Consider the following 24,646-nt stretch of genomic DNA (forward strand, 5'->3'; position numbering starts at 1 on the left):
TATCGATCCATCAACTCATGTACCGAGGACCAACGACTTTACTTCCCTTGCCAAGGGAGACGACAAATTTTTTCACCCTAGAAAAATCTCAACGATCTCGGTTGGGATTAAACCCAGACCAACTGGAATGAGTGGCAGTCACGCTTACCACTCAACCACCGACGCCGTCAATAGATCGTGAATAATGTACTATGAATGAAAACCCAGTTCACGTATTTATGATTAATATTTTTTTATTTTTCGAACTATTTCAAGAGTACGGATAATTGAATCGAGACCAATATATAATAAATAATGACTTACTTCACGAGAGATGGAAGAATTCATGAATAACAATAGTTAACGATCAAATGTCCAATTTTGGTTTTATGGACTACTTTGCAATCATGAAAACTAGGTCTAATCCAGATTTAATAAATCATGTATCACTTCACGTCGTATAGTTGGACTCTGAATTATGTTCCTAAGTTTATTATTAGAATAATGAATCAACATTTGGTTTATGAATAACGTTCACAAAGTTTTGAATTAGTACACGCACAGAAAATAGATTTGGTAATGAGGTAGCAGAAACCGTGAGCCGTTGTTCATGGTTCGGTTTTAGTAAAAATGAAAAAGTAATTCCCATAGTAATGTGCGTTTTCGAAAATTCTTTCAATTTTGTACAACATATTTTCCTATGTTTATCGTATTTATTCATTGTTACATTAACTCCAGCTAACTTCAAATTATTATTGATTGTTATTATTGAGAAGTTTATGAAGTTCACTTCATAATAACCCACAATTTTTCAGTAGGAATAAATCACACAGTGTCGCCTAGCTGGACAAAACCTATATTGGATTTTTAATGATTTGACAATTTTTTCGGTTTATAAACAGGTTCAATAGAGTCTTCTCAAAATATTAAGTCTCAAAGACGAAAGATTGATTTTTTACAGAACTTCAAAGGTGAAAAGATACCAACTCTGGAAAAAAAAATTGGTCAAACCTATGTTATTCAAATGAATATATCTTTTTAGTTAAGATTCCGATTAGGGTCGAACTAGTTTCATTTGAAATATTATTCGCTGGACTTATACTTAGACTTATACTTGCCATTCCATTTAGTCTCGCTCAGACATGAAGAACAAATAATAAATCGTGCATTAAATTAAAATTATAATGTTCAAAGTGGCTGTACTTTTTTTGGAAACAGTTCGGAAAGATCGCTTGTAATTAACGACACTTGAAAATTGGTGTACTTTCCGAAAAGCCTTGTCTTGTGTCTTGTTTTGCCACTTTCTGCCCCGAGGTATGAAAAAGGTGATTTTTCATAATATGTCTGAAGAAGAGGCATGGTAGTGTTTGATTGCCCATGGTTCGTAATATAATTTATAAATGGCTCTCAGTGTTATCAACCATTGAACATGTGTATATTCTGCTAAAAATTCACCAGACTAAATTTTTTTTGAAAAGAATTTTCTGATAAAGTAGGGGAGACCGGGGCCCGTTGGCGGTGTTTTCAATTTTTTTATCGCTTTGATTTTTGTAGATCTTTCAAAATTGAACACTTTCCATGAAAGAGCAGACTGTTAGCAACATCTCTGAATTTTATTGAAATGTTTGATACACAGTCTCCATTTTTAGAGCCAAAATATGTGACTCGGAAAACCCGCCAACTTACCCCAGCCCCGGGGTAAGTTGGCGGTATGAATAGGGTAAGTTGGCGGAATGCCAGAAAATAAGCAATCGAATAAAAATTCGATTACATCAGTGGTTCTTATGGAATGTACTAATTATCATTTCAATAAAACTGTATATTATTCGACAGTTGCCATCAAATTTCAGTATCAATACCCCGGTATTTCGACTTCGACGCATACTCCATATTCAAAAACAAATTTTCCAAATTTTTCAGGCGATTGGCCGAATAAATGTTCCCCTGCATTGACGAGACAAAACACCAAATGATTCTCATACTTTGGAGTGAATTCCAGAAATGAAAATAAATGAAAATGATGAAGACTTTTTTTGCACTGTAAATAGTACCGCCAACTTGCCCCACGTGCGTCACCGGCAACTTACCCCAACTGCATATTTTATAAAAAAAGGAGTTAAAAAATAACTTTTGATTGTGGATAGGTGTAATATCTATACGGATACTGAAGGCTATTTTCACGCACTATCGAAAAATATAATCATTCGGCAAATAGATTGAAAGTTACCCAAATAATACAAAATATTTAAAATTAAGAAAATTTACAACGAATCCTCAAAAACACAATATCGCCTACAAAATGTTTTGCAATAAAATCACATTGGATAATGTGTTTCACATTACTTGAGATACACAACGAAAGGTAGCGCTATATGTCTAATGGCAACGGAGAAAAGGTGATCCGCTATCTTACCCCAACCGCCAACTAGCCCCGGGCTCCCCTACACTTTATATTCGCAATTCGTTGAATTTTCAAACCACACTAAGTGCCAAAACTTTGAGGCAAAAAAGAATAAAAAATTAACATCAAATATGTATTTAGCACTACAAAATTACCCCAATGTAAAGTTTTCATCAAATTCAGGCCACTTTTGAGTGTTTTGTAGATCAATTCTGTGGGTCGAAAATCGGCCAGCATATACCGGTTTCAAAGCAATGCAGTACTTGCCTGATAGAGTATTTTGGATCTATCACCGAAATCAGAAGTGGGACAGGTATTTAGATACTATGCGACAAGTTACTGGACTTATTCAGGAGGACAAGAGACTTCGATACTGACATGCGTCCCGATGGATGGTGGTAGAATTATTCTGTCCTTGTCGGTTGTACTACTGATGATGAGGCAAACCGACGGTTATCGGCTAGAATTGGTGGTTGATCCAGTTTCGGAGAAAAGAGGCTTCCAAACATCTCCGGTTGAAGCGGTACGATTTTTCTTGTACTCGCGTAAAAGAATTCCTTCGCACCAATTTGATACAGATAGGGCTCGCGTCGTGAGCTCAGGTTTGATTGTAACTTTGAACGAAATGAAATTCCTAGTGCCTAACAAGTGCCTCTGCAACGAATTTTTCATTATAAACTATGAACACTTCACATACAAACGAATGTATGAACCGCACAACATGTGGTGCAAGCACCTGACAATAATCAAAATAAATCCTTTTTCTCACCAGATATTTCCAGTTCCATATGCATGAGTGGGAAAAACAAACAAAATCCTAAGCGCAACAATGTCACCCCTAAAGTCCTCTAACAATTTAATAGAACCTACAAACGCTACTGTCATCTAAGCAAACAAACCTCACTTTCCAATGATTTTTGTTTGTTTTGGGGGTTCCGGTCCGGTTCCATTTCGCGTCGCGTCGTTTACACAAATTAAAAGTACCACGTTGCGTATCTTGTTGTGGACATTTTTCTTTCCTTTCCCAAATTAGAAAAAAAAACGGGGACATCGCATCGTGATTGAAGATTCGGTTATATTTGCCGGATTGCATCGTTTGAACGTGGAAAATGACACCCTCGTCGGTTTTTTTTTATTTCCAAAGATGAGGTCGCATTTTTTCCTACTGCGAAGAGATTTTCCAATACAAACTTTCCCTCTATTTGTAAGTGGGTGCTACTGTTTACCACTTCAATTGTAAAAAGTGTGGAATTGAATCGAAACTGTAATTTAAAATGTAAAATGTTTTTCTTTCCTGCAACTCAATTGGACTGAGAAAGAAAACAACCTCAATCACCTCCGCAAAATAAACGGAACGAACGCGTTCATGGGAAATGGGTTCAGACGATCTCGGTTTAAATCGGTTCGCACCGATTAATGGAAGCTTCCGAGAACTTGGGTCCATATCGGATGGGTTAAATCGATTCCGCGCCACCGTTCGAACTGATTAAGATGCTCTACTCGAGAAGCTCCGGATAACGTGCCATGAAAATCGATCCCGATTTTCAGCTCAAAACGGTCGAGGAATTAGGCGTGCAATTAAATGATGTTTCAATTTTATCCCGCTCTTTTAGAATGATCGAAATGATCTATTCTGGCTTCGGATAGGAAACTGCTCCGGTGCGCTCTGATGGTTGCCGGATGAGAGCAGACGGCAGTCGTGTGGGATTCGGAAATCATCGAATTTAAGTGGATTTAAACGTGCAGTTTAACACGTTTCCGAGCTGTTTTCTCGAGAGGGTTGTCGAAACAGATTTTCTGCGGGTGCGTGAGTCAGGAAAAACTTGCTCTAATCGGCGGCTTCTGGAGTTAAGATCGGCTAAACGAGCGTGTTCTCTGGAGACTACGGAATGGCTAGTTTTCGGTGGAAGCTAATTTCAGAAGTAGACAGACGGAATAATTCATTCTTGTTATGTGTTACGAGAGGATGCCATTAGTGAGCTGAACGAAAAATTGATCAATTGTTAAGCTATACGTCCAAGTGACTTTTAATTATGTAACTAGAAGAGTGGTTATTTTGCTAGCAATCTGACGCTAGTTTCCTCTAAGTTAGTGTCGGATTGTGATGAGATGAAGTTGAAACGCAAATTCCACAACTAATTTAGTTATAGGTTTTGTGCCCTTCACGCGTTATAGGTTTTGTGCCCTTTCTCTCTTTAGTGGAGAAAAATTGTTTTTACCAATTTTTTCTCCACTAAGGAGAAATATAGCATAATACAGTTTTGTACTTCTTTTAAATTCCAATAAAGTTTAAGGTGGTTAAACTTTGACCAATACATTTTAAAAAGAATAATGGAAAGTTTTGGAATGTTTTTGTGAGTTTAATGAATTTCAAAAGTTATGCATTTTTTCCACACAAAAACTCTTTTAAACATGATCAGTATTGCACACATTCATTGCATTCAAACAGAAATCAAGGTAAATTTATATTTGAAGCCTCACTGTTTTAAGTGGCATAAGTAAAAATCATTATTATAGTGTTTAAATTGTTCATAGAGCCTACGTGTGATTCAGTTTCCATTATCATATGCCCAGACAGGTCCAATTTCAAAGAACACAAAGGCAAATTGCAACTGCAACCAGTCTTTCTTCTGCATCACCAGCAACCAGCTGGACTCAATTCCAGTAACCATTGAATGAGCAAGTGGCAGATATCCCTTGCTTCCTCATTCTGCGCTGGACCAACAACAGAAGCATCTCATCTTCTCGTCTTAATAAACTCGTTATACTACAAAAAGCCAGCGAAAAAAAGGACGCGTCCATTTTGATACGATAATTGCGGTGATGTCAACCTTCTCGCTTGCAGCCAGCATCGAAGACGTTCTGCTTCCTTCTTCCTTACTTGCGACCATCACCAACGAACCGCGTGGATTGAAGCGCCTTCTTCAACAAAGCTTTTGTGCCTACAAGTAGATACTGCAAACTTGACTCGGTCAATCACAGGCCGTTCAGTGCTACACAGTGTCTACAGTTACACGGGCGCTTTGTTTGACCAAACAAGCCAAATAATAGTCCCTTTCTTTCGGACACATTCGCGTTTGTTCTCACGTCATCAATACGTCGCGTCCGTCGGTGGAATGTGCTACTGCGCTCGATTATTGTAGGGTAAAGTGCCTATTTTCATCATACTAAGCAGGGTGCCTCACTAATTCATTAATTTCTCGGCCTATAATCAATGGAATGCGTAAAAATTGACATCAACAGCTTTGCTTCGTTGTTAAGAATCAATATAATAAGACAAATGCGTTGAAAACAGTGGAATTCTCGCGTTTGAGCGCAACGAAAACTCGAATCGAGTGCCCCTATTGTTGTACTACCATTTGACTCAATGCGTTGAACAAAGATGGCAGACACTGCTCTAACCAACGGCTTCAAATGGGTATGGTGGTAATAGAAACATGGCGTAAATAGGCTCATCACCCTAGGCTTCTTTCAGTCAGAAACGTCTCTATTATTACTGCCAATAGTCGAGCACCACCGTCCGGTTGATCGGAATGCTGACCATATTTCAATTATTGGGATCCCAGAGTATAAAGACTAGTCCCTTAGTTGAGAAGGGCTAGCAGTCTTTTTTAATGATGGGCATTTGATAGATGTGTTAGACCGCTAATATCAGTTCATGAATTTTTTTCTAGATTAGAAGTCAGGTTCAGTTTTTATGTTTATCGGCTAATAAGTCGGAATCGGTTTTTATGAGTAATAGAGTGGCTCGGCATATGCAATTTTCTAGCATAGTACTGTAACTTGCTGATAATTTTTATTAAAAAATTATTACGAATTTAAGATAGAAGGGTGAAATTAATCGCAGAAATTAATTAATTCTGTCAACACTGCAAATGTATCACCAACACCTACGTTTCAATTATAAATATCTCTGAATATGTTCATCGTAACGACTTGAAGTCTTGGACAAAATTTTTCAGAATAGTTTTTTGATTCTCCTGAATTTAGTTGGGAAATCAAAAACTGAATCAATTCCCCTAAAAATGAGACTTGTGTGCTTACTTCGCAAGAGTTCTGCAAACTAATAAATGATCCAACAGTGATATGTGTAATAAATGTCTCATCTCACTGCTAGGTGGATTAAGTTGGTTTTGAGTTTTATAATCAAGGAGGAGGGAATCATGGAGGAGGGAATGGGTCTTTCGACACGCATGCTCACTACAAGAACACTGTTAGGAATACCAGGGAAGAAGTTTCTGCAAGCATCAAGTGTGACGGGTTCTACTTCTCCGTATTGCGACATACATTTTGCAATTAGCTCAAGAGGGTTACGCGGCATAACTCTCCGAGCTCTCGATCGAAGCAGTTCGTTTTCTGGTGCTGTGCATAAAGTGAACAAGAATATATATTGTCAGTGAAGGTCAACTATTGTTTGAGGCAGTCTTTGTTCGCCGGTGCCCAGGCTGGTGAAGTGAATACCAGAATTGCCGGACACGACGCTATATAAGGTAAGTATTATTTTTCTTTCTTTCGTTTCCCTTTCCCCGATCGGTCTACTTTTCCCTTTCCCCTGAATACAAGTTTCATCTCTCGTTTACACCACGTGCTATCCTCGTGCCTAAATGGCCGAGGGCGAAGGAACATTGGATGGGAATGATATTCCCATGGATTTACCGGATAAACCCGATATTACTCCCTCCCCTGATTCCCCCAGTCCACCCCGTATTAAAACATACCCAGCCAGTTCAAATGGACCCTGGGTGGTGTATTTCCGGCCCAACACGAAATCGCCCAATATTCTAGAAATATCACGGGAGCTGACTGCTAACTACCCGGCCGTAGCTCAGATAACACGTGTTCGAGCCAATAAGATACGCATTATAGTAAATGACCTCGATCAGGCAAACCAGATTGCTCGCAGCGAGCGTTTTACGAAACAATTCAGAGTGTATGTGCCTTGTAGGGCAGTGGAGATCGATGGAATAGTCGCCGAACCGGGTCTAAAGTGCGAAGACCTGTTGAAGTACGGGGTTGGCTGCTTTAAGGACCCTTCACTTCAAAAGGTGAAGATTCTGGAATGCAAGTAATTGTATTCCGCAAAAACAGAAAATGATAAGACAATTTATTCTCCGTCAGACTCGATTCGGGTGACTTTCTCCGGGTCTGCTCTTCCCAACTATGTCCTCCTGGATAGGGTTCGCTTACCCGTTCGCCTGTTTGTACCGCGGGTACCCAGCAAACCAGCAATCGTATATGAAAGTTTACAATAAATTACAAATAATGACAGACTAAATCAAAATTACAAATAGTGCAAGCAAAAATTATGTTTTGTTGTAAAAAGTTCACATAACATGCAAATCTATGATCGAAATACAATGTTGACTTGAAGTTATTTATTAGTCCACTACAACTTAAAACAGAATTGTTAATCCGGAATATTAATGACAATTTTGAAACATTGAATAAGAATCAGTTTGCAATTTGATTAAACTGCAAAATTGGTTAAAAAAACGGTCACCTCTTTACAGCTCTTCACAAATTCTCTGCTAAACTCGTTCAATATTTGAGTAATAAAAAATGTACCCATTACTTATTAACTCTCCGGAAGTCGCGCAAATGGCCCATTGAGCGAGCAGCCGCTGGTGCGCTAAGACGATTTCGCTAGATTTTCAGAGCACTAGCGCGACTTCCGGAAGGTTAAAAAATGGGTTGTGTAAAGAATGTCGGTTGTGATTTGACAGGTATAGAAGGCATCATTGGAGTACCATATTTAGATTGGATTATGGTATTTCTAGATCGTAATCACAAAGAGATAAAAATGATTAAAAATAATCGTTGCTTGACAGTGTATAGATAGATGAGTACATAGCGGCTATGCTGGGAATACGAAGTTCTCAGGTTCGAAACTGAAAGTAAATGGTAGCAGGTAATTTTAATAATTAATTGCAACCTCACCCATGAAAAACATCTATCAGTGTGCTTGGGCGTAAGTGTCTAACAGAGAATTATGGAAATTCCATCCTGATTTTTTATTTACATAATACTCTTTATTATCACATGCTATATGAATGCAACTCACTTTATAAATCATTGAAGACATTAAGCTGTATAAACCTTCATATGTGATTGTAAAGTTGATCATATATAAACTCAAAATGAAAAGCTAGATGATTGTATAATGCTTCTGATGAGATCAAAATTCGTCGTAAATCACATAGTTCTACTATACCGATTTGTTGTACGTATTTGGCCTCCACTTTTGTTCACATAGAAGGGATCTATGCATTTTATACAATCAATTTATATCGTTTAAGAGTATAGTTAATCAAATTGCAACTTACTAAAGTGAATCAAAATGTTGGCTGGGTAATGAACTGCAGCAATTGCAAGCAACTGGGCCACACAGCCACTTATTGTGGCAATAAAAAACGGTGCGGCAAATGCGAGGGAGAGCATGAGGATGACGCTTGCGGTGGAGAAACTGAGAAGTGTATTTACTGCGGGGGCCCTCCGCATGCTCTTAAGTCATGCCCGGCGTACAAGCAGCGCGGGGATAAAATTAAGCGCTCCCTTAAGGATCGCTCGAGGCACTCTTATGCAGAAATGCTAAAGAATGCTTCGCCATCTGTCCCTTCCGAAAATTCCTTTGCTCTTTTGGCTGGCGTTAAGCAAGAATCTGACGACCCACGAGAGGGAACATCATTGGTTAACCCAGGGGAATCCAGGAAGAGGAGAAATCTAGCCTCCCCTAAATTGCCTCGTAAGGGTGCCAAGGTGTCGTCCCCTCAGAGTGCGCCAACTACAATCAATAAATCCAACGGAAGCGATGCACTACAGCCGAAGCAATTTGCTCCAGGACTTGGAAATATTAATTCTAACAAGGAGTACCCACCACTTCCAGGGACACCAAAAACCCCAAGTGTCCCCTTTTTTCAAACAGATACTCAGTCCAGTAGCGGACTAATGAAATTTTCTGACATAGTGGACTTAATTTTCACAGCTTTCAATGTTACTGATCCTCTTAAAAGCCTTCTGATACGTTTTCTCCCTATAGTGCAAACATTTTTGAAGCAGTTGACTACTAAATGGCCCCTCCTTGCAGCGATCGTATCCTTCGATGGCTAAGTCATCGAACGAGGTCACCGATTCGATCACTGTTCTACAGTGGAACAGCAGAAGTATCCTCCCGAAAATCGATTCCTTTAAATTTTTACTAAATAGTTTAAAATGTGATGCTTTCGCATTATGTGAAACTTGGTTAACTTCCGATATAAATCTCAACTTCCACGACTTTAATATAATTCGTCTGGATCGAGAAAACCCCTATGGAGGAGTACTTTTGGGGATCAAAAAGTGCTATTCTTTCAACCGAATTAACCTCCCTTCAACACCAGGCATTGAAATTGTCGCTTGTCAAGTTTTAATCAAAGGTAAAGACCTTTGCATTGCTTCCATTTACATTCCTCCTAGAGCCTCGGTAGGGCACCGAACGCTTTGTAATATCACGGAATCCTTACCGGCACCGCGGCTAGTTCTGGGAGACTTTAACTCGCACGGTACGGTATGGGGTTGTCTTCATGATGATAATAGATCAACATTAATCCAAGATCTTTGCGACAATTTCAACATGACCATCTTAAACACGGGAGAAATGACGCGGATTCCTACACCACCAGAACGCGCAAGCGCGTTGGATTTATCGCTTTGCTCGACATCGCTACAGTTAGATTGCATGTGGAAGGTGATCCCTGATCCCCACGGTAGCGATCATTTGCCTATCGTGATTTCAATTGCTAACGGTTCAAGACCATAGAAAACAATCAATGCCTCGTATGACCTCACACGGAACATTGATTGGAAGAGTTACGCGACCGCGATATCCGTTAAAATCGAATCCACTCAAGAACTTCCTCCGGAGGAAGAGTACAGGTTTTTGGCTGGCTTGATTCTCGACAGTGCGAATCAAGCTCAGACTAAACCAGTACCCAGCGCGAATACCCATGGACGGTCTCCCACACTGTGGTGGGATAAAGAGTGCTCAGAGCTGTACGCGGAGAAGTCCACTGCATATAAGGCCTTCCGGGAAGACGGGTTACCCGCTAGCTATCAACAGTACGAGTCGCTAGAAAGGCGAATGAAGAGTTTAATGAAAGCCAAAAAACGCAGTTATTGTCGCCGGTTCGTCGACGGGTTAACGAGAGAAACAGCGATGAGCACTCTTTGGGGTACGGCTCGACGTATGCGTAACCGTAATAGTGCCAACGAGAACGTGGAATATTCAAACCGTTGGATATTCGCTTTCGCCAAGAAGATCTGTCCGGACTCTGTCCCGGTACAGAAAACGTGCCGCGCCGCGTCTCCTCCCGATACCGCGAACGAAACACCGTTTTCGATGGTGGAGTTTTCACTTGCTCTCTTGTCATGCAACAATAACGCCCCAGGGTTAGACAGAATCAAATTCAACTTGCTGAAGAATCTGCCTGACACTGCAAAAAGGCGCTTGCTGAACTTATTTAACAAGTTTCTTGAGGGTAACATTGTCCCTCATGACTGGAGGCAAGTGAAGGTCATCGCCATTCAAAAACCAGCAAAACCAGCCTCCGACCACAACTCGTATCGGCCGATTGCAATGCTGTCCTGTATTCGGAAGTTGTTCGTGAAAATGATCTTGTTTCGCCTCGACAATTGGGTTGAAGCAAATGGCTTACTGTCAGATACACAATTTGGCTTCCGCAAAGGCAAAGAGACGAACGATTGCCTTGCGTTGCTTTCTACAGAAATCCAAATGGCCTATGCTAACAAAGAGCAGATGGCATCAGTCTTCTTGGATATTAAGGGGGCTTTTGACTCAGTTTCTATCAACATTCTGTCAGAGAAGCTGCACCAGCATGGTCTTTCACCAATTTTAAATAACTTTTTGCTAAACCTGTTGTCTGAAAAGCACATGCACTTTTCGCATGGCGATTTAACAACATCGCGATTTAGCTACATGGGTCTTCCCCAGGGCTCATGTCTAAGTCCCCTGCTCTACAATTTCTACGTGAATGACATTGACGATTGTCTTGCCAATTCATGCACGCTAAGGCAACTTGCAGACGACGGGGTGGTCTCTGTTACAGGGCCCAAAGCTGCCGACTTGCAAGGACCATTACAAAATACCTTGGACAATTTGTCTGCTTGGGCTCTTCAGCTGGGTATTGAGTTCTCCACGGAGAAAACTGAGTTGGTTGTTTTTTCTAGGAAGCGTGAGCCGGCGCAACTCCAGCTTCTATTAATGGGTGCAACGATCAACCAGGTTTTCACATTTAAATATCTCGGGGTCTGGTTCGACTCTAAAGGTACCTGGGGATGTCACATTAGGTATCTGAAACAGAAATGCCAACAAAGGATCAATTTTCTCCGAACAATAACTGGAACATGGTGGGGTGCTCACCCAGGAGACCTGATCAGGTTGTACCAAACAACGATATTGTCGGTGATGGAGTACGGGTGTTTCTGTTTCCGCTCCGCTGCGAACATACACTTCATCAAACTGGAGAGAATCCAGTATCGTTGCTTGCGCATTGCCTTGGGTTGCATGCATTCGACCCATACGATGAGTCTCGAAGTGCTGGCGGGCGTTCTTCCGCTAAAAAATCGATTTTGAGAACTCTCATATCGACTGCTCATCCGATGCGACATTCTGAACCCGTTGGTAATTGAAAACTTCGAGAGGCTCGTCGAGCTTAATTCTCAAACCCGATTTATGTCCTTGTACTTCGACTACATGGCACAGAGCATTAATCCTTCTACGTATACTCCCAACCGTGTTCGTTTCCTAGATACTTCCGATTCTACTGTATTCTTCGACACATCCATGAAGGAAGAGATTCGTGGAATCCCGGACCATATACGCCCTCAAGTGATCCCCAATATATTTTATAATAAATTCCGAGAAGTCGACTGTGACAAAATGTTCTACACTGACGGATCAAATCTCGATGGGTCCACTGGCTTCGGTATCTTCAACAATACTATCACCGCTTCATTCAAGCTCAATGATTCTGCTTCAGTTTACGTCGCAGAGTTAGCTGCAATTCAGTACACCCTTGGGATCATCGACACTCTGCCCACAGATCACTACTTCATCATTTCGGACAGCCTCAGCTCTATCGAGGCTCTTCGTGCGGTGAAGCCTAAAAAGCAATTCCCGTATTTTCTGGGGAAGATACAGGAGTCCTTGTGTACGTTATCTGAAAAATCTTATCAGATTACCTTTGTTTGGGTCCCCTCTCATTGTTCTATCCCGGGCAATGAAAAGGCCGACTCATTAGCAAAGGTGGGCGCATTAAATGGTGACATATACGAAAGACCAATCTGCTTCAACGAATTTTTTAGTATTTGTCGTCAGAGGACACTCAACAGTTGGCAAACCTCGTGGAGCAATGGTGAACTTGGACGATGGCTACATTCGATTATCCCAAAGGTATCAACGAAGCCTTGGTTCAGGGGGATGGATGTGGGTCGGGATTTTATTCGTGTAATGTCCCGACTTATGTCCAACCACTACACCTTAGATGCACATTTGCGGCGTATTGCGGAGAGTAGTCTGTGCGCTTGTGACGAGGGCTATCATGACATCGAGCACGTTGTCTGGGTATGCGCCGGGTATTTGGACGCCAGGTCTCAGTTTAAGGATTCCCTTCGGGCCCGAGGTAGACCACCCAATGTCCCAGTCCGAGATATGCTGGCAAATCGTGATTTCCCCTATATGTCCCTTATTTATACTTTCATAAAAACGATAAATATCCCAATTTAGCCCCTCTCTTTTTATTTCTCGTTTTTAGAAGTTTCCTCTTGCCGTGTGGAACCGATAAGCTTCAGACTGCCACTATGTAACCGCCGTCGCCCTTATCACTACGGAATCTGAAGCGAGAGCGACTCGAGGTCCGAAGGATTCCCCGCGGGTCCGAAGAATACCATCCGCCAATCCGACCTACTAGACTGAGGCGCAAATTTGTTTCGCTGATCTCCCGTTTGCCCGAAAGTTGCAAGTTTTGCTCTTCTCCACCGGTCACCATATACGCCTTCTCTCCCCTGTCCTTGATACAACTACTTCTACACCGATTTTGGAAATGACCAAGCATAAGTATCCGATAAAAAATCAAATTTGTATTCCGTATTCCTAGTTTTAAGATAGTTGTAATTTCTACTCTTTGTTAAAACTATTGTTCCCATCTTGTAAATAGAATTGTATCCCTAGTTTTAAAACATCTGTGAAATTTTTCATAAATATTTGTTCCCCCTTTTGTGTACCAAACTATATTGTTAGTTTTAAGATAACTGTAAATATTTCCTAAAAAACTATTACTATTGAATTCCTTGTTTTAAAATTTTTCATAAAAAAAATCTTTTGCCCCCTCTCTTATATATAGAATTTTTTTTTTCTAGTCTTAAGATAGCTGTAAATTTTTTCTCTTTTATAAAAAAAATATTTCAACATTGTAACCTCCTAGTTTTAAGATATTCAAAATGTAAAAACAAAAGAATTCGGCACCGCCAAGCTAACGCATTTGTGCCTATCAAATAAACGAAATGAATAAAAAAAGAGGGTTACGCGGTGAAAGGTCTAGTAGCCTCACTATATAAATAGTCATTTTCTATACACACGGGAATCTTAATTCTATTTTTCATCACTTTCAACCACGTGTTTCAAGTTGTTTTACGAAACAAATCGCTTGGCTTGCGCTAACGTATTGAATGGTAGTAATACTGCATTGCGGAGATGATGGTACTGATAGTGCGCGACTTCCGCAAGCCTAAGCTGCATTTTCACCTTCAGAAGATATTCCACTTCACAAAAACTCGGTCATATTAAACAAAATTTAAAGTCAATAACCGGCGGATCGAAGTAGAGCTTTTTCATCGACTTTACTCATGGTGGCAAGAAGAAACACAATGTTTCCTTTGTTCTCGAGATAATTCGCTCTAGATCGAAAGACTGCTAGTTGTTGTTCACTTGGCTTGATTGTAGGTCTGACTCCGGCAGAGGTAGAAAGTAGACTGGAACTCCATATTGTTTGAAATGCAACTGCAATGCAGTAATGCATTGCGTATCCAGTGTGGTAAAGAACTATCGGCTTTATCAGTAGGGTTCATTATTCCTTCGAGAGTGAAGAATTCAGTTTTCTGATTTTTGTTATGATTGTATTGTGTTTTCATTTTCAATAACCCTATCTTTTTCTTCAACCTTTATGTTCCTTGCCATCAGAAAAGTGATGAGACGACATGGCAAGGAATAACATAGGGAACGTTTCTATTTCAACCATAGGGTCTGTTGATTAAACTATATAGCTGAATCATATGTTGGTTGTTTTCATGTAACTTTAAAATGTTTCACAATATCGTCTTGATGTCAAAGAGAAAGTTGCAGGAAAGTTTACAGGCCTTTTGAAAAACCTATTATTGTTGATGGAGAAACGCGACTAACTTATGAAAAGGTCGTAATAAAACAAAATAATTGTGTTGTTGAAACAAAAGTTAAAATATCTCGAGAACTACTACATTTTAGAAATTTTTTGTTAAGAGCATTTCGATTTAAAATGGCGTTTAGAATCATATTCAAAAAGAAAATTGTATTTTTGACTGCAAATAGTAAGAATTATAAAAAAATGTCAAAAGTTGTTGTTAGGAAAACTTTTTTATTGAAAGCTTCTCCAGGATGCAAATACACTAAAAAGTTGCTTTTACGTCTTTAAAACGATAAACATTAAATTTTTGACATTTTTGATGGGGTAACGCGAACCACTTTTAAAAAGAGCATAATTACACGAATTAATTGTTTTTGAAGGAGCAAAATTTCAAATATCTCGAAAACTATCGCATTTTGGAAGATTTTTGTTAAATGCATTTTGATTTTAAATGGTGCTTAGAATTATATTCTGTAATAGAATTACAATTTTGTATGTCTATTAGTATGAAATTTAAAAACATGTACGAAGTTATTGTTAGGAAAACTTTTTACCGATTTTTTCTCCATCATGAAATCACATTCAAAATGTTTCTTTTCTCTTTGGGTTTTTGGTAACAAAATATAAAAAATTTAAAAAAATGGGTTTTTTCGCAATTTAAATTTTTATCATAAATTTTTGTTTTTTTGAAAAATGACGCAACATTTTTTTCAGTGTATATTTTTTTCAGACAGAAGTATTCATTCCCTGTAACTCGTTCTGAGATAGTTTTGCTGTATAAAATACAGTAATCGAACAAAAAAATTTGAAATTCATACACGTAGAAATGTTTACGCCCTTTTGAAAAGTTGCTCTTGAGTCAAAATAATCTTATTACCTGTGGAAAATATTTAGTCTTGCATGACGGCGAAACGTGTAAAGTTTCATTGGAATCTAAGATGGTCGGTCACGATTTTAAAGATTTTCGGACGGATCTTCGTGGAATTCCTTAGTTGGATTATCCACTAGAGGTGTGTGCCGCGCCGCCGACAGCTCATGCACAAGCATAGTGTTTATGAGGGAGTTCCTCCGTTCAGTGGCATAGCCAGAAATTGAGTTTGGAGAAGTTTTAGTGTCATTCGTCGTAATTCTCAGAATATGCTCAAACATTATAAAAACCCGAAGTTTAAACCCACAACTTCTCTTTAGTCCAAACAAAACAATCACCTTTTCTAATATTAGGTAGTCAAAAAAGTTTTGAGAGTTTTTGTCATATAAAATGAACACTGATTTTTCAATTCACTGAAAAATTGGTTGAAAAACAAGTATCCACCGTTTTGTTCGACTACCTTTTCTTAGTCCAATTGTATAAAATGAATATTCCCCTACTATCAATTATGAAATTTCTGATAAAATCATTGCTCTGAATGAGACTTGAAGTCGTCTATGGAGAGGATTTCTTTTTTATTGAGAATTATAGTATTGTAGGGAACGAAACAAATGATAATCTGATGGCACTATATCCGGGCCATACGCAGGATTCAACAGTTCTTCCCAATCAGAGTCCTTCAATTTGTTTCGGATAGCAATTCAAAACAAATGAGTGCCCATATACCATTGAAAAATAAACACTTAAATCGTATTTTGCTCAGAATAATGTTAAATTTTTTAGTTAGGACATTTTTTTCCCTCAAATGGTAGTCGAACAAAATGGTAAACACTATGTCGAATTAAGTTTTGCAGTAATTGAAACATGTGTCTTCGTTTAGTATGAGAAACCCTTAAAACGTTTTTGACTACCTAATATGTTAATTAACTTATAAAACATGTTCCCATATGACACTCGGAGGTAATGAAATATTATACAGCAAATGATGTTTCACGTCCAAAAAGAAGATTTTGTGTCCAAGCAACATATCAACAATATTCCTGCTTCGTTCCAGCGAAAACAACAGTCACAAAAAGCAGCAACAGAGTACAGTTATGTTCGTTCAAACAGTATTGGTTGTATTGATACCTTCAGTGACTGAAAAGAGTTCTCTCTGTGGCGTATCTGAACGACTATTGTTAACTTTAGGAACTGCAAAATTAGACCTCTTGCTGGGGAAGCGGAGCGCTTATTGAAACATAAAATGTGCAAGGACGAATATAACTCTGGTGTTTTATTTGACTCCAGTGGTAGAATAAAAAGCGTTAAGTCGTCGAGAAACCATAAGCTTGTTTATATGACTCTATTGTACGGTTTCCTATATACTATCTTCCAAACCCTTGCTCTAAATTCACTACAATGACTCGAAATAATCCTCCTAAAAAACTGTTTTCAATTATAAAGTTACTGATAGGATCCAACGGTAGAGTCGTAACAGAAACATTTGTTTTAAGTCGAAGTTCGACTGCACGATCTGTCTCCGCAAACATGCGATATCGGAATTATCAACTATATCTCGCAATATGGAGAGATTATCTTCGTCAAGCTGCAATGGATCATTTTTTCTCAGCAATTCTCAACGGAGTATGAGTGGTTAGAATGTTGTTGAAACACCGCATTCCTCCCTTCGTGACCCTACAGCATGGATCTTTCTATTCTCATGCCACAAAATGTACTTATGACGATTAGTCTCTCGCATATCAATGTAAATAATCACTAAACGGAAAACCTTATGCGTCGGTATCCAACACTAAAACATCTACCACAACGAAAACAAATTCAGAAACTCCAGAATAAAGCATTGTTAAACCATCAGTAAACGCTAAATTAGCGATGTCATCATCCGCCGCTTTATAAAAGGAGCTACCAGCACCACCATCTCGAAGATAGAAAACAAAGAAAAGGTTTTTTTCGGGAGTTTAAGTGAAAACGATAGGAAAGCCGAGAAAAAAATCATCGGCGTAAGCAACGTGGGTACGATTAAAAGATACTTAGCAAAGGAACGCGTCACTAGAAAGGACGTGTGAAAGTTTTATAACACGTTGACAGAACGAATAACAATAACTGACAGGTGGAAGGAACACATTGAGTTATTATTGAACAAAGTACGAGTAAAGATAGCACTAATAGAATAGAGATTAAGAACTGCGATGTGATCACATTTTTTTTAAATGTGGACATTTGAAAAATAGCCCTGTATCTCTGTGTGGACCAACTCATGCTAGATGATATTCGAAACGTTATTCGATAGCTAAATAACGGTAAATCTGTGTGAAGAACGAAATTCTTGACGAACGTCTAAAAGTGAAATGACCGGCTGTCCGAAGTAATCAACTGCATGATCGAGATGATTTCGGTGGAATAAGAAATGCCTTCAAATTTGTTAGATGGCTTTCTGCCCTATCCACAGAAAAAAAACAACAGAATAACTGGACAGGTATCAGCCGTTAGATCGACTAAATCCACCAGATGCACTTTGACCTTTGTTGTACACCGTAAAGGGTGAGTCGATAATTATTGTGACACTTTTGCAAACTTGCTTCATACGTGACCAAACATAACCAAATTGCTTACATTTTTTCTTAACTATTACCTTTGGCTTTTGGAAATTTTCTTATATCTTAATCACTTAATCACTTAATTCTTACTATGCTATATTTCACCCTAAGGAGGAAAATTTGGTAAAAACCAAAATTTCTCACTAGGGTGAAAATTTGTTGGTAAAAACCAGTCTTTGTACAGGAGGGCACAAATCCTTATTTCATACTATGTTGCGTTTCGGCTTCGCCTCATCAGAAACCGACACTAACTTATTGTCGGAATAGATTAGCGCCGGCTTGACGCAAATCCCTTAAAACTAAAACACACTATGTGTTTCAATCCCGTTCGAGCAGAAGTTCTGTTTATGCCGATGAGACACACCTAGTGAGAAATGTTGGTTTTTACCAAATTTTCCTCCTTAGGGTGAAATATAGCATAGTGCTTTCGCATAGGCCTGCTAAGCCAAGACAAGTTTCGGCTTCACTGTGTCTCATCGGCATAAACAGAACTTTTGCTCGAACGGGATGTTTGATCAGTCGTTAGATTGAAACACATAGTGTGTTTTAGTTTTAAGGGATTTGCGTCAAGCCGGCGCTAATCTATTCCGACAATAAGTTAGTGTCGGTTTCTGATGAGGCGAAGCCGAAACGCAACATAGTATGAAATGATGACACTTAATTTTTGTCCCTCCAGCCGAATTCTCTATGCTGTTACTTTGTGCCGGGTTCTGGGCCTGAGCATAAATGGCCTCTATCGAGAAAGACTCACCGCATGGTGAAATGGATGTCGAACACAATTCGTCAAGAAAGAATCTGATACCACTTTTAAAGTCCTACCCATTGTACGCGACTCCAGTTCACCGTATGAGATATTTTTCCGCCCTGCTAAATTTTCTAAAGGTTTCGAAAAAACTAACGCAACGAAATTCGGCCATTACCGAAATTTCTATAGTTCCCATAGATAAACTCAGGGTTGTGACTTCCGATCTAAAGCAAATAAATGAAATTGCTGGATACCAGATTTCTACGACAGAGTTCCGTGTCTACCGACCAGCCCACAAGAAGGAGATAAATGGCGTAGCCATCGACTCGAGTCTGACATACCTGGATAAACTGCGGCACGGGGTTTCCTGTTTCAACGACCTCCTACTCTAGCCAGTAATGATTTTTGGTTGCAAGCGATCGCATTCAGAATCAGTCCCACAGGACGGGGAAATCCTTTTCCCGATTAGACTCGTGTCGGTTGACATTCGCCGGTTCTTCTTTGCTTTACCAAATACGTCCTCTTGGACAAGGTTCATCTAACTGTTCGCCTTTTTGTACCGCGGGTCATTAATTGTACTAAATTTATGCAATTGGGTAATTATAGCAGTACGGCCCGATGTGCATAGTGCGGAGAGAATCATGGTGACAATTCTTGCAGTGGGAATATTGAAAAGGGTTGTACAGCAAAACTGCCCCAACTACCTCATTGCAAATCTCAAAATAAAATGAAAAGTAATCACGATATTTTCAAGTTTCCAGGAAAAGTTTATTGCTAAGCGCTCATTTCGATCTCCGATCGATTATATACAGACAAAGATTTGAACCTTTATTGCACGAGATTAAACTTGAACGTTGTAAAGACCAGAAGAAATTTATCCTTTTCCTTACCAAATTTTTTTATCGATTCCCGAACAAATGCTGCATAACATTTTTGATCGCTTTTGCTCAAATTTGTATTGAGCTCCTGCATATTCCCAGTTGCATTATCGATCTGTTTTGAAGACCACCTTTAAAATAGCCCACTAAATTTCGACTGGCCGCAACTGAGGGCAATTTAATTCTCAATCTATACCCTTTTCCGTGAGCCAATTGTCTTGTCGCAGTGCAGCAACGTTAAATTTGGCCAATACAGCAGAAGAATACTGTGCTTCTCATATAATGGCAGCGACCTCTTTTGCAGACACTCTGATCGATATTTTTTTTAATTCCGGTAGTGTAAAAAACGGTAGACTTCAAACCACAGCAACATATTGCTTGCCATACTAGCACTTTACGACCAACTTTCTCAACCTAAATGGTCCTGTATGCATCGCTTACATTCTACCCTAACACGACAGTATAATGTTGTGATCCTGGATGAATTGTTGAGTTCTCTTTTCAATAGGTTTCGTAGTCCATCAAAATGTATGCAATTGGACGCTCTTCTGAATTAGAGATACAACTTTTTGGTCCAGTTTCAGAATGCAAGACCTGGTTTTCTTCTAAGAATTGTGTTCCCCAAACTTGTTTATGATAGATACACATATACACGCGTGGTAAATTGCAAAGGGTGTTGCTTTTTTCGCACAGTTATACCGTTTTCACTTAGCCATGTACCCCGAACCTTCAATTTCAATGGACGAAATTAGGAGAATGAATTTAAGTCGTATAAAAGAGTAAACAAACGATAGATTGCAGTCAAAATAGATGCCAGATACATTTTTAAAATGTCTGCAATAAAAATGTTAATGGTCTGTGAATTACCAAAACTGACAGCGACTCTATTTTTCATTAAAAAGGTCTTATAAATGATGTGCTAAAACAAAAGGAAATAGTGCATTTATACTTTGAATTGAACAGAGTAAGTAGAGAGAAAGAGTTTATGGCAAAAAATTGAAACAAGATAAAGCTATAATTTAAAACCAGTGCCATTAGTTTGAAAATCTTAAAAAGTCTGTAAATATCTGTGACCTAAATACAGTGAAAACCCGTTTTTATCAGCCCCTTGGTGAATTTTTGGCTGATAAAACGGGGACACTGATAAAATCGGGACATATATTTTTCTTTCTTTTTAGGAAGCCGAAGATCTTAAAATATTCTTCTTTAGTCCCTAGATATAGCCTCATAACTTTTCCTGATTATTTAGCATAAATTTCCGTCAAGAGGGTCTGACAGTCCAAAATAAAAAAAATATTTTTTTTTTGCATATTTCTGATCTTCAAGAACAGAAAAATATGCTCAAGAAAAGATTTACTCGAATTCAACTGGGTTCGTCTGCTAGAGCCCATCAAACTACCTACTATCAATTTTCACGTGAAGCTGATAAAATCGGGTCAAAAAGCTGTTAAAATCGGGGGTAGATAAAATCGGGGGCTGATAAAATCGGGTGCTGGTAAAATCGGGTGCTCATAAAATCGGGTCTTCACTGTATCAAAAAAGGCTGCGCATTTACAGACATGTCTGCAAATCTGTCATCTCTGAGTCAAACGCGCAGCATGCTGTGAGGAGCACATTAAAATCATCAAATATGTACGTACGCACAATACAAATGTATATAATGTAATGTGGATAGCTTATTCTCGATGCTCTCCTTACTCTAAAACTCCAAACTTTCGAAAATCAAAAAAATATTGAGAATCGAGGACTCTTATAGAAAAATTCAACCAAACTAGAATTTCAGACAATCTAAATCATCGTAATTATGTGTACCATTCGTTTCTAACTTCTAACAGAGTTTGAATATACGTTAAATGAGCCTAATTTGATTGGAAATAATATGAACAGATAAGTCACAGGGAAAAGCAAAAGCTACATCGCTATCGAAAACACGGTAAATACCAAATTTTGGCCCCATTAGGGAGGGTGCTGCATTATTCTATTAATTACGCAGCCTACAACCGACAAAATGCGCATACATTTGCATCATTATCCTTGATTCGTTCCCAAGAACCAATATATGTAATAACAAAATGTCCTGAGAATGATGAAATACTTCTGTTTGAGCGCAACGAAAACTCGAATCGATTGCTGCAATTGTCGCACTACCATTTGAGACAATGCGTTGAACAAAGATGGCAGACGCTACTCTAACTAACGGCTTCAAATGGGTAGGGCGATAATAGAAACAGGGCGGAAATAGGCTACGTCGAGGCACTACCTTCTTAGACTATTTCGTATGCATTGAGAATTTAAAGTCTGATTTAGAATCTCATCTTTGTCTTTTTCTTCTTCTCTCGTTTGCAGTCCTCAATCTCGTCCCAGATGGACGTCTCCAAATTTGCCCTGGATCGTAGCGCCTACTTGAACACGGCGGCTGCCGGCGCCCTGTACGATACCTCCAAATCGCAGACAAACCCATACAGCGCCTACCTCGATCCGACGACCGTCCTAACAAAGGCATACTTCGATTCGAAAATGTACCAGGATCGGGCCACAGCCGCCGCAAATTACGCTTTTGACATCTCCAAAATCTACGGCTCCCAGCAGCAGCAACAGCAGCAACAACAACAACAGGCTCATTCTCAGGCACAACAGCAAGCTCATCAACAGCAGCACCAGCAGCAACACCAACTGCACCATCAACATCAGCTGAATGGCGATGACCGTGAATCGACTCCGCAGCTAAGTGATGTCAATGTGGACATCAAACCGCAACTCGGTGAACAAATGGACAGTTCACCGTTGCACAGCAACAGTTACGGCGCGAACAATCTCCTCGGTGGAAGTGCTGCCGGCTTGTACCAGTATGCCGGTGTAGGACAGTCTAGCGGCAGCGGCGTTGGCGGTTCCGGGGCCGGTGGTGGTGGAGGAGCCGGAGATTATAGGCGCCCGCTGACGGTTATATTTTGACCAAACTCCGAGGTGATGGACGACAGAGATTATTAAAAGTGTAGACATTAAGCATACAAACAATAGATCAACGATCACAATTGCTGTTTAGATTACTATAGGTGTTATATTTTTAACCAACCGGCTGTTTAGCCTGGTTGCATTGATTATTCATCCGTACTGCGTTGGAAACGAATCCTAGATTAAACGAGACGTGTCCTTTCGGCATGTTTTAACGAAAAAAGTACATCTTAGCTCACAACCCGATTCCAGTCACGGTGTGTACATTCCAAGCAACCGATCAGAGTAAGCGTAGACGCAAACATTTTAAACATGTGTATACCAGTTAGTTTGTAGCGAACTTTTTAGACCAGTTAGGGTTGCAAGCTTGCATGGAACGATTCTCTCATGAAACAGCAAAGCACGTGATTTATGCTAAGGAAAGTGGAACACAACTGTAAAAAGCTTCATGACATAAATTATTATTACATATTTTACATATTTTATGTCATTATTCATGACATAAATTATCATATGGTAAGAGAAGCACACACGTCTTTAAAATAAAACTCTAGCAAAAATTATAGTTTAAGTACCATTTCACATTTTCAAATATTTTAACGAAAAATAATGTACTCTAAAATGGATATACTCGTTACGAAAAAAAAATCTTTGGAACATCCATTTCAAAGAGTGACGTGGATTGTATATGAAGCTGTTAAATTATTTCTTCTCTCTTGTAAGGGTTTTGAAGATTCTGGTACCAGAAGGATTCATGCCAATTATTATAATATCAGCATAATGGGCGAAGGAACGAATATTGATTGATCAAAATAAAATTAACATAATCACACAAAAAAGCATCGAACTGTCTTGTGACCAAATTCGAAACTGTCCTACAGAGAATCCCTCTTCAGGCAAGCACTGGTATCAGGAGCTCGCGCTATGCAACGCTAGTTGCTGCTTCATACGCTTCATGCGTACAACAGCCTATCGGTGTGTAGCGTAGTCCAGTAAAGCTTCCGACACCTAGCGGGCGATGGCTAAAATTACAAATTGTATCGGGCTGTTCCAGCTTGCGTGCAAGTAACTGTTAGAAATGAACGGAAAAGAAATTAATAAAAAAAATTCAATCCTCTGTTTCTTTTCTTTTTGGTTAGCGTGACTGCTTCTCACCCCGTGGATTCCTTTGGCAGGTAAATAAGGTAGATGATCTCATTCATGTGTTGAGCAGTTAATATCTAGAGGCCAAATGGAGGGACCTCTGACTCTCTGGCGTCAATGATTGGCACTATTTAATAATTCAATATTTCACTACTTTGCTGCTTCACACCTTTACTACTTTTTTACTTACATAGTTACTGCTCTATTTTACAATTTTATAACTCTACAACTTTACTATTTATTATTTTACTACTTTACTATTTTAGTACTTTGCCACTTTACTGCTTTACTACTTTACTTATTTACTACTTACTACTGCAATACTTAATGAAGTCAAAATCTCTCCATTTCTTCTGTCATAAGTTTAACAATGCGTGAAATTTCAAATCTTTCCATTGGAATATTATAACCCACCGGAGTGCATTCCCCAAGATAACAACCCACACTCAAATGCTCATCCCGGCAATCAAAAGAAGCAGTCACCAATCATAAAACAATCAACCTACTCCACCAACTAATCCTTACAATTTGTCGTCATAATGGTTTTACATTCTCCACCCGCACAAAACCGCAATCATAAAAGCTTGAGCATTCTCCAACGAACTGACAAAACACCGAAAAACTAAGCATGAAGTCCCTTGTAGGAAAATAA

General features: G+C 39.2%; 1 protein-coding gene across 4 annotated transcripts in view; it reads left to right on the forward strand.

Annotated features, from left to right (window-relative positions):
- The window catches only part of LOC131693429 (SOX domain-containing protein dichaete), a 260,576-nt gene extending 237,263 nt beyond the window's left edge, over positions 1 to 23,313 (forward strand). For all 4 annotated transcript variants that reach the window (XM_058981229.1, XM_058981230.1, XM_058981231.1 and 1 more), the window contains exon 6: positions 22,246 to 23,313. In XM_058981229.1, the coding sequence (XP_058837212.1) occupies positions 22,246 to 22,851 (606 nt within the window). In that variant the 3' untranslated portion in view covers positions 22,852 to 23,313. The remainder of the gene's footprint in view (positions 1 to 22,245) is intronic.
- Positions 23,314 to 24,646: the final 1,333 nt, after the last annotated feature.

This window comes from Topomyia yanbarensis, chromosome 3 (assembly GCF_030247195.1).
Source record: "Topomyia yanbarensis strain Yona2022 chromosome 3, ASM3024719v1, whole genome shotgun sequence".
In the NCBI taxonomy this organism is placed as follows: Eukaryota; Metazoa; Arthropoda; class Insecta; order Diptera; family Culicidae; genus Topomyia; species Topomyia yanbarensis.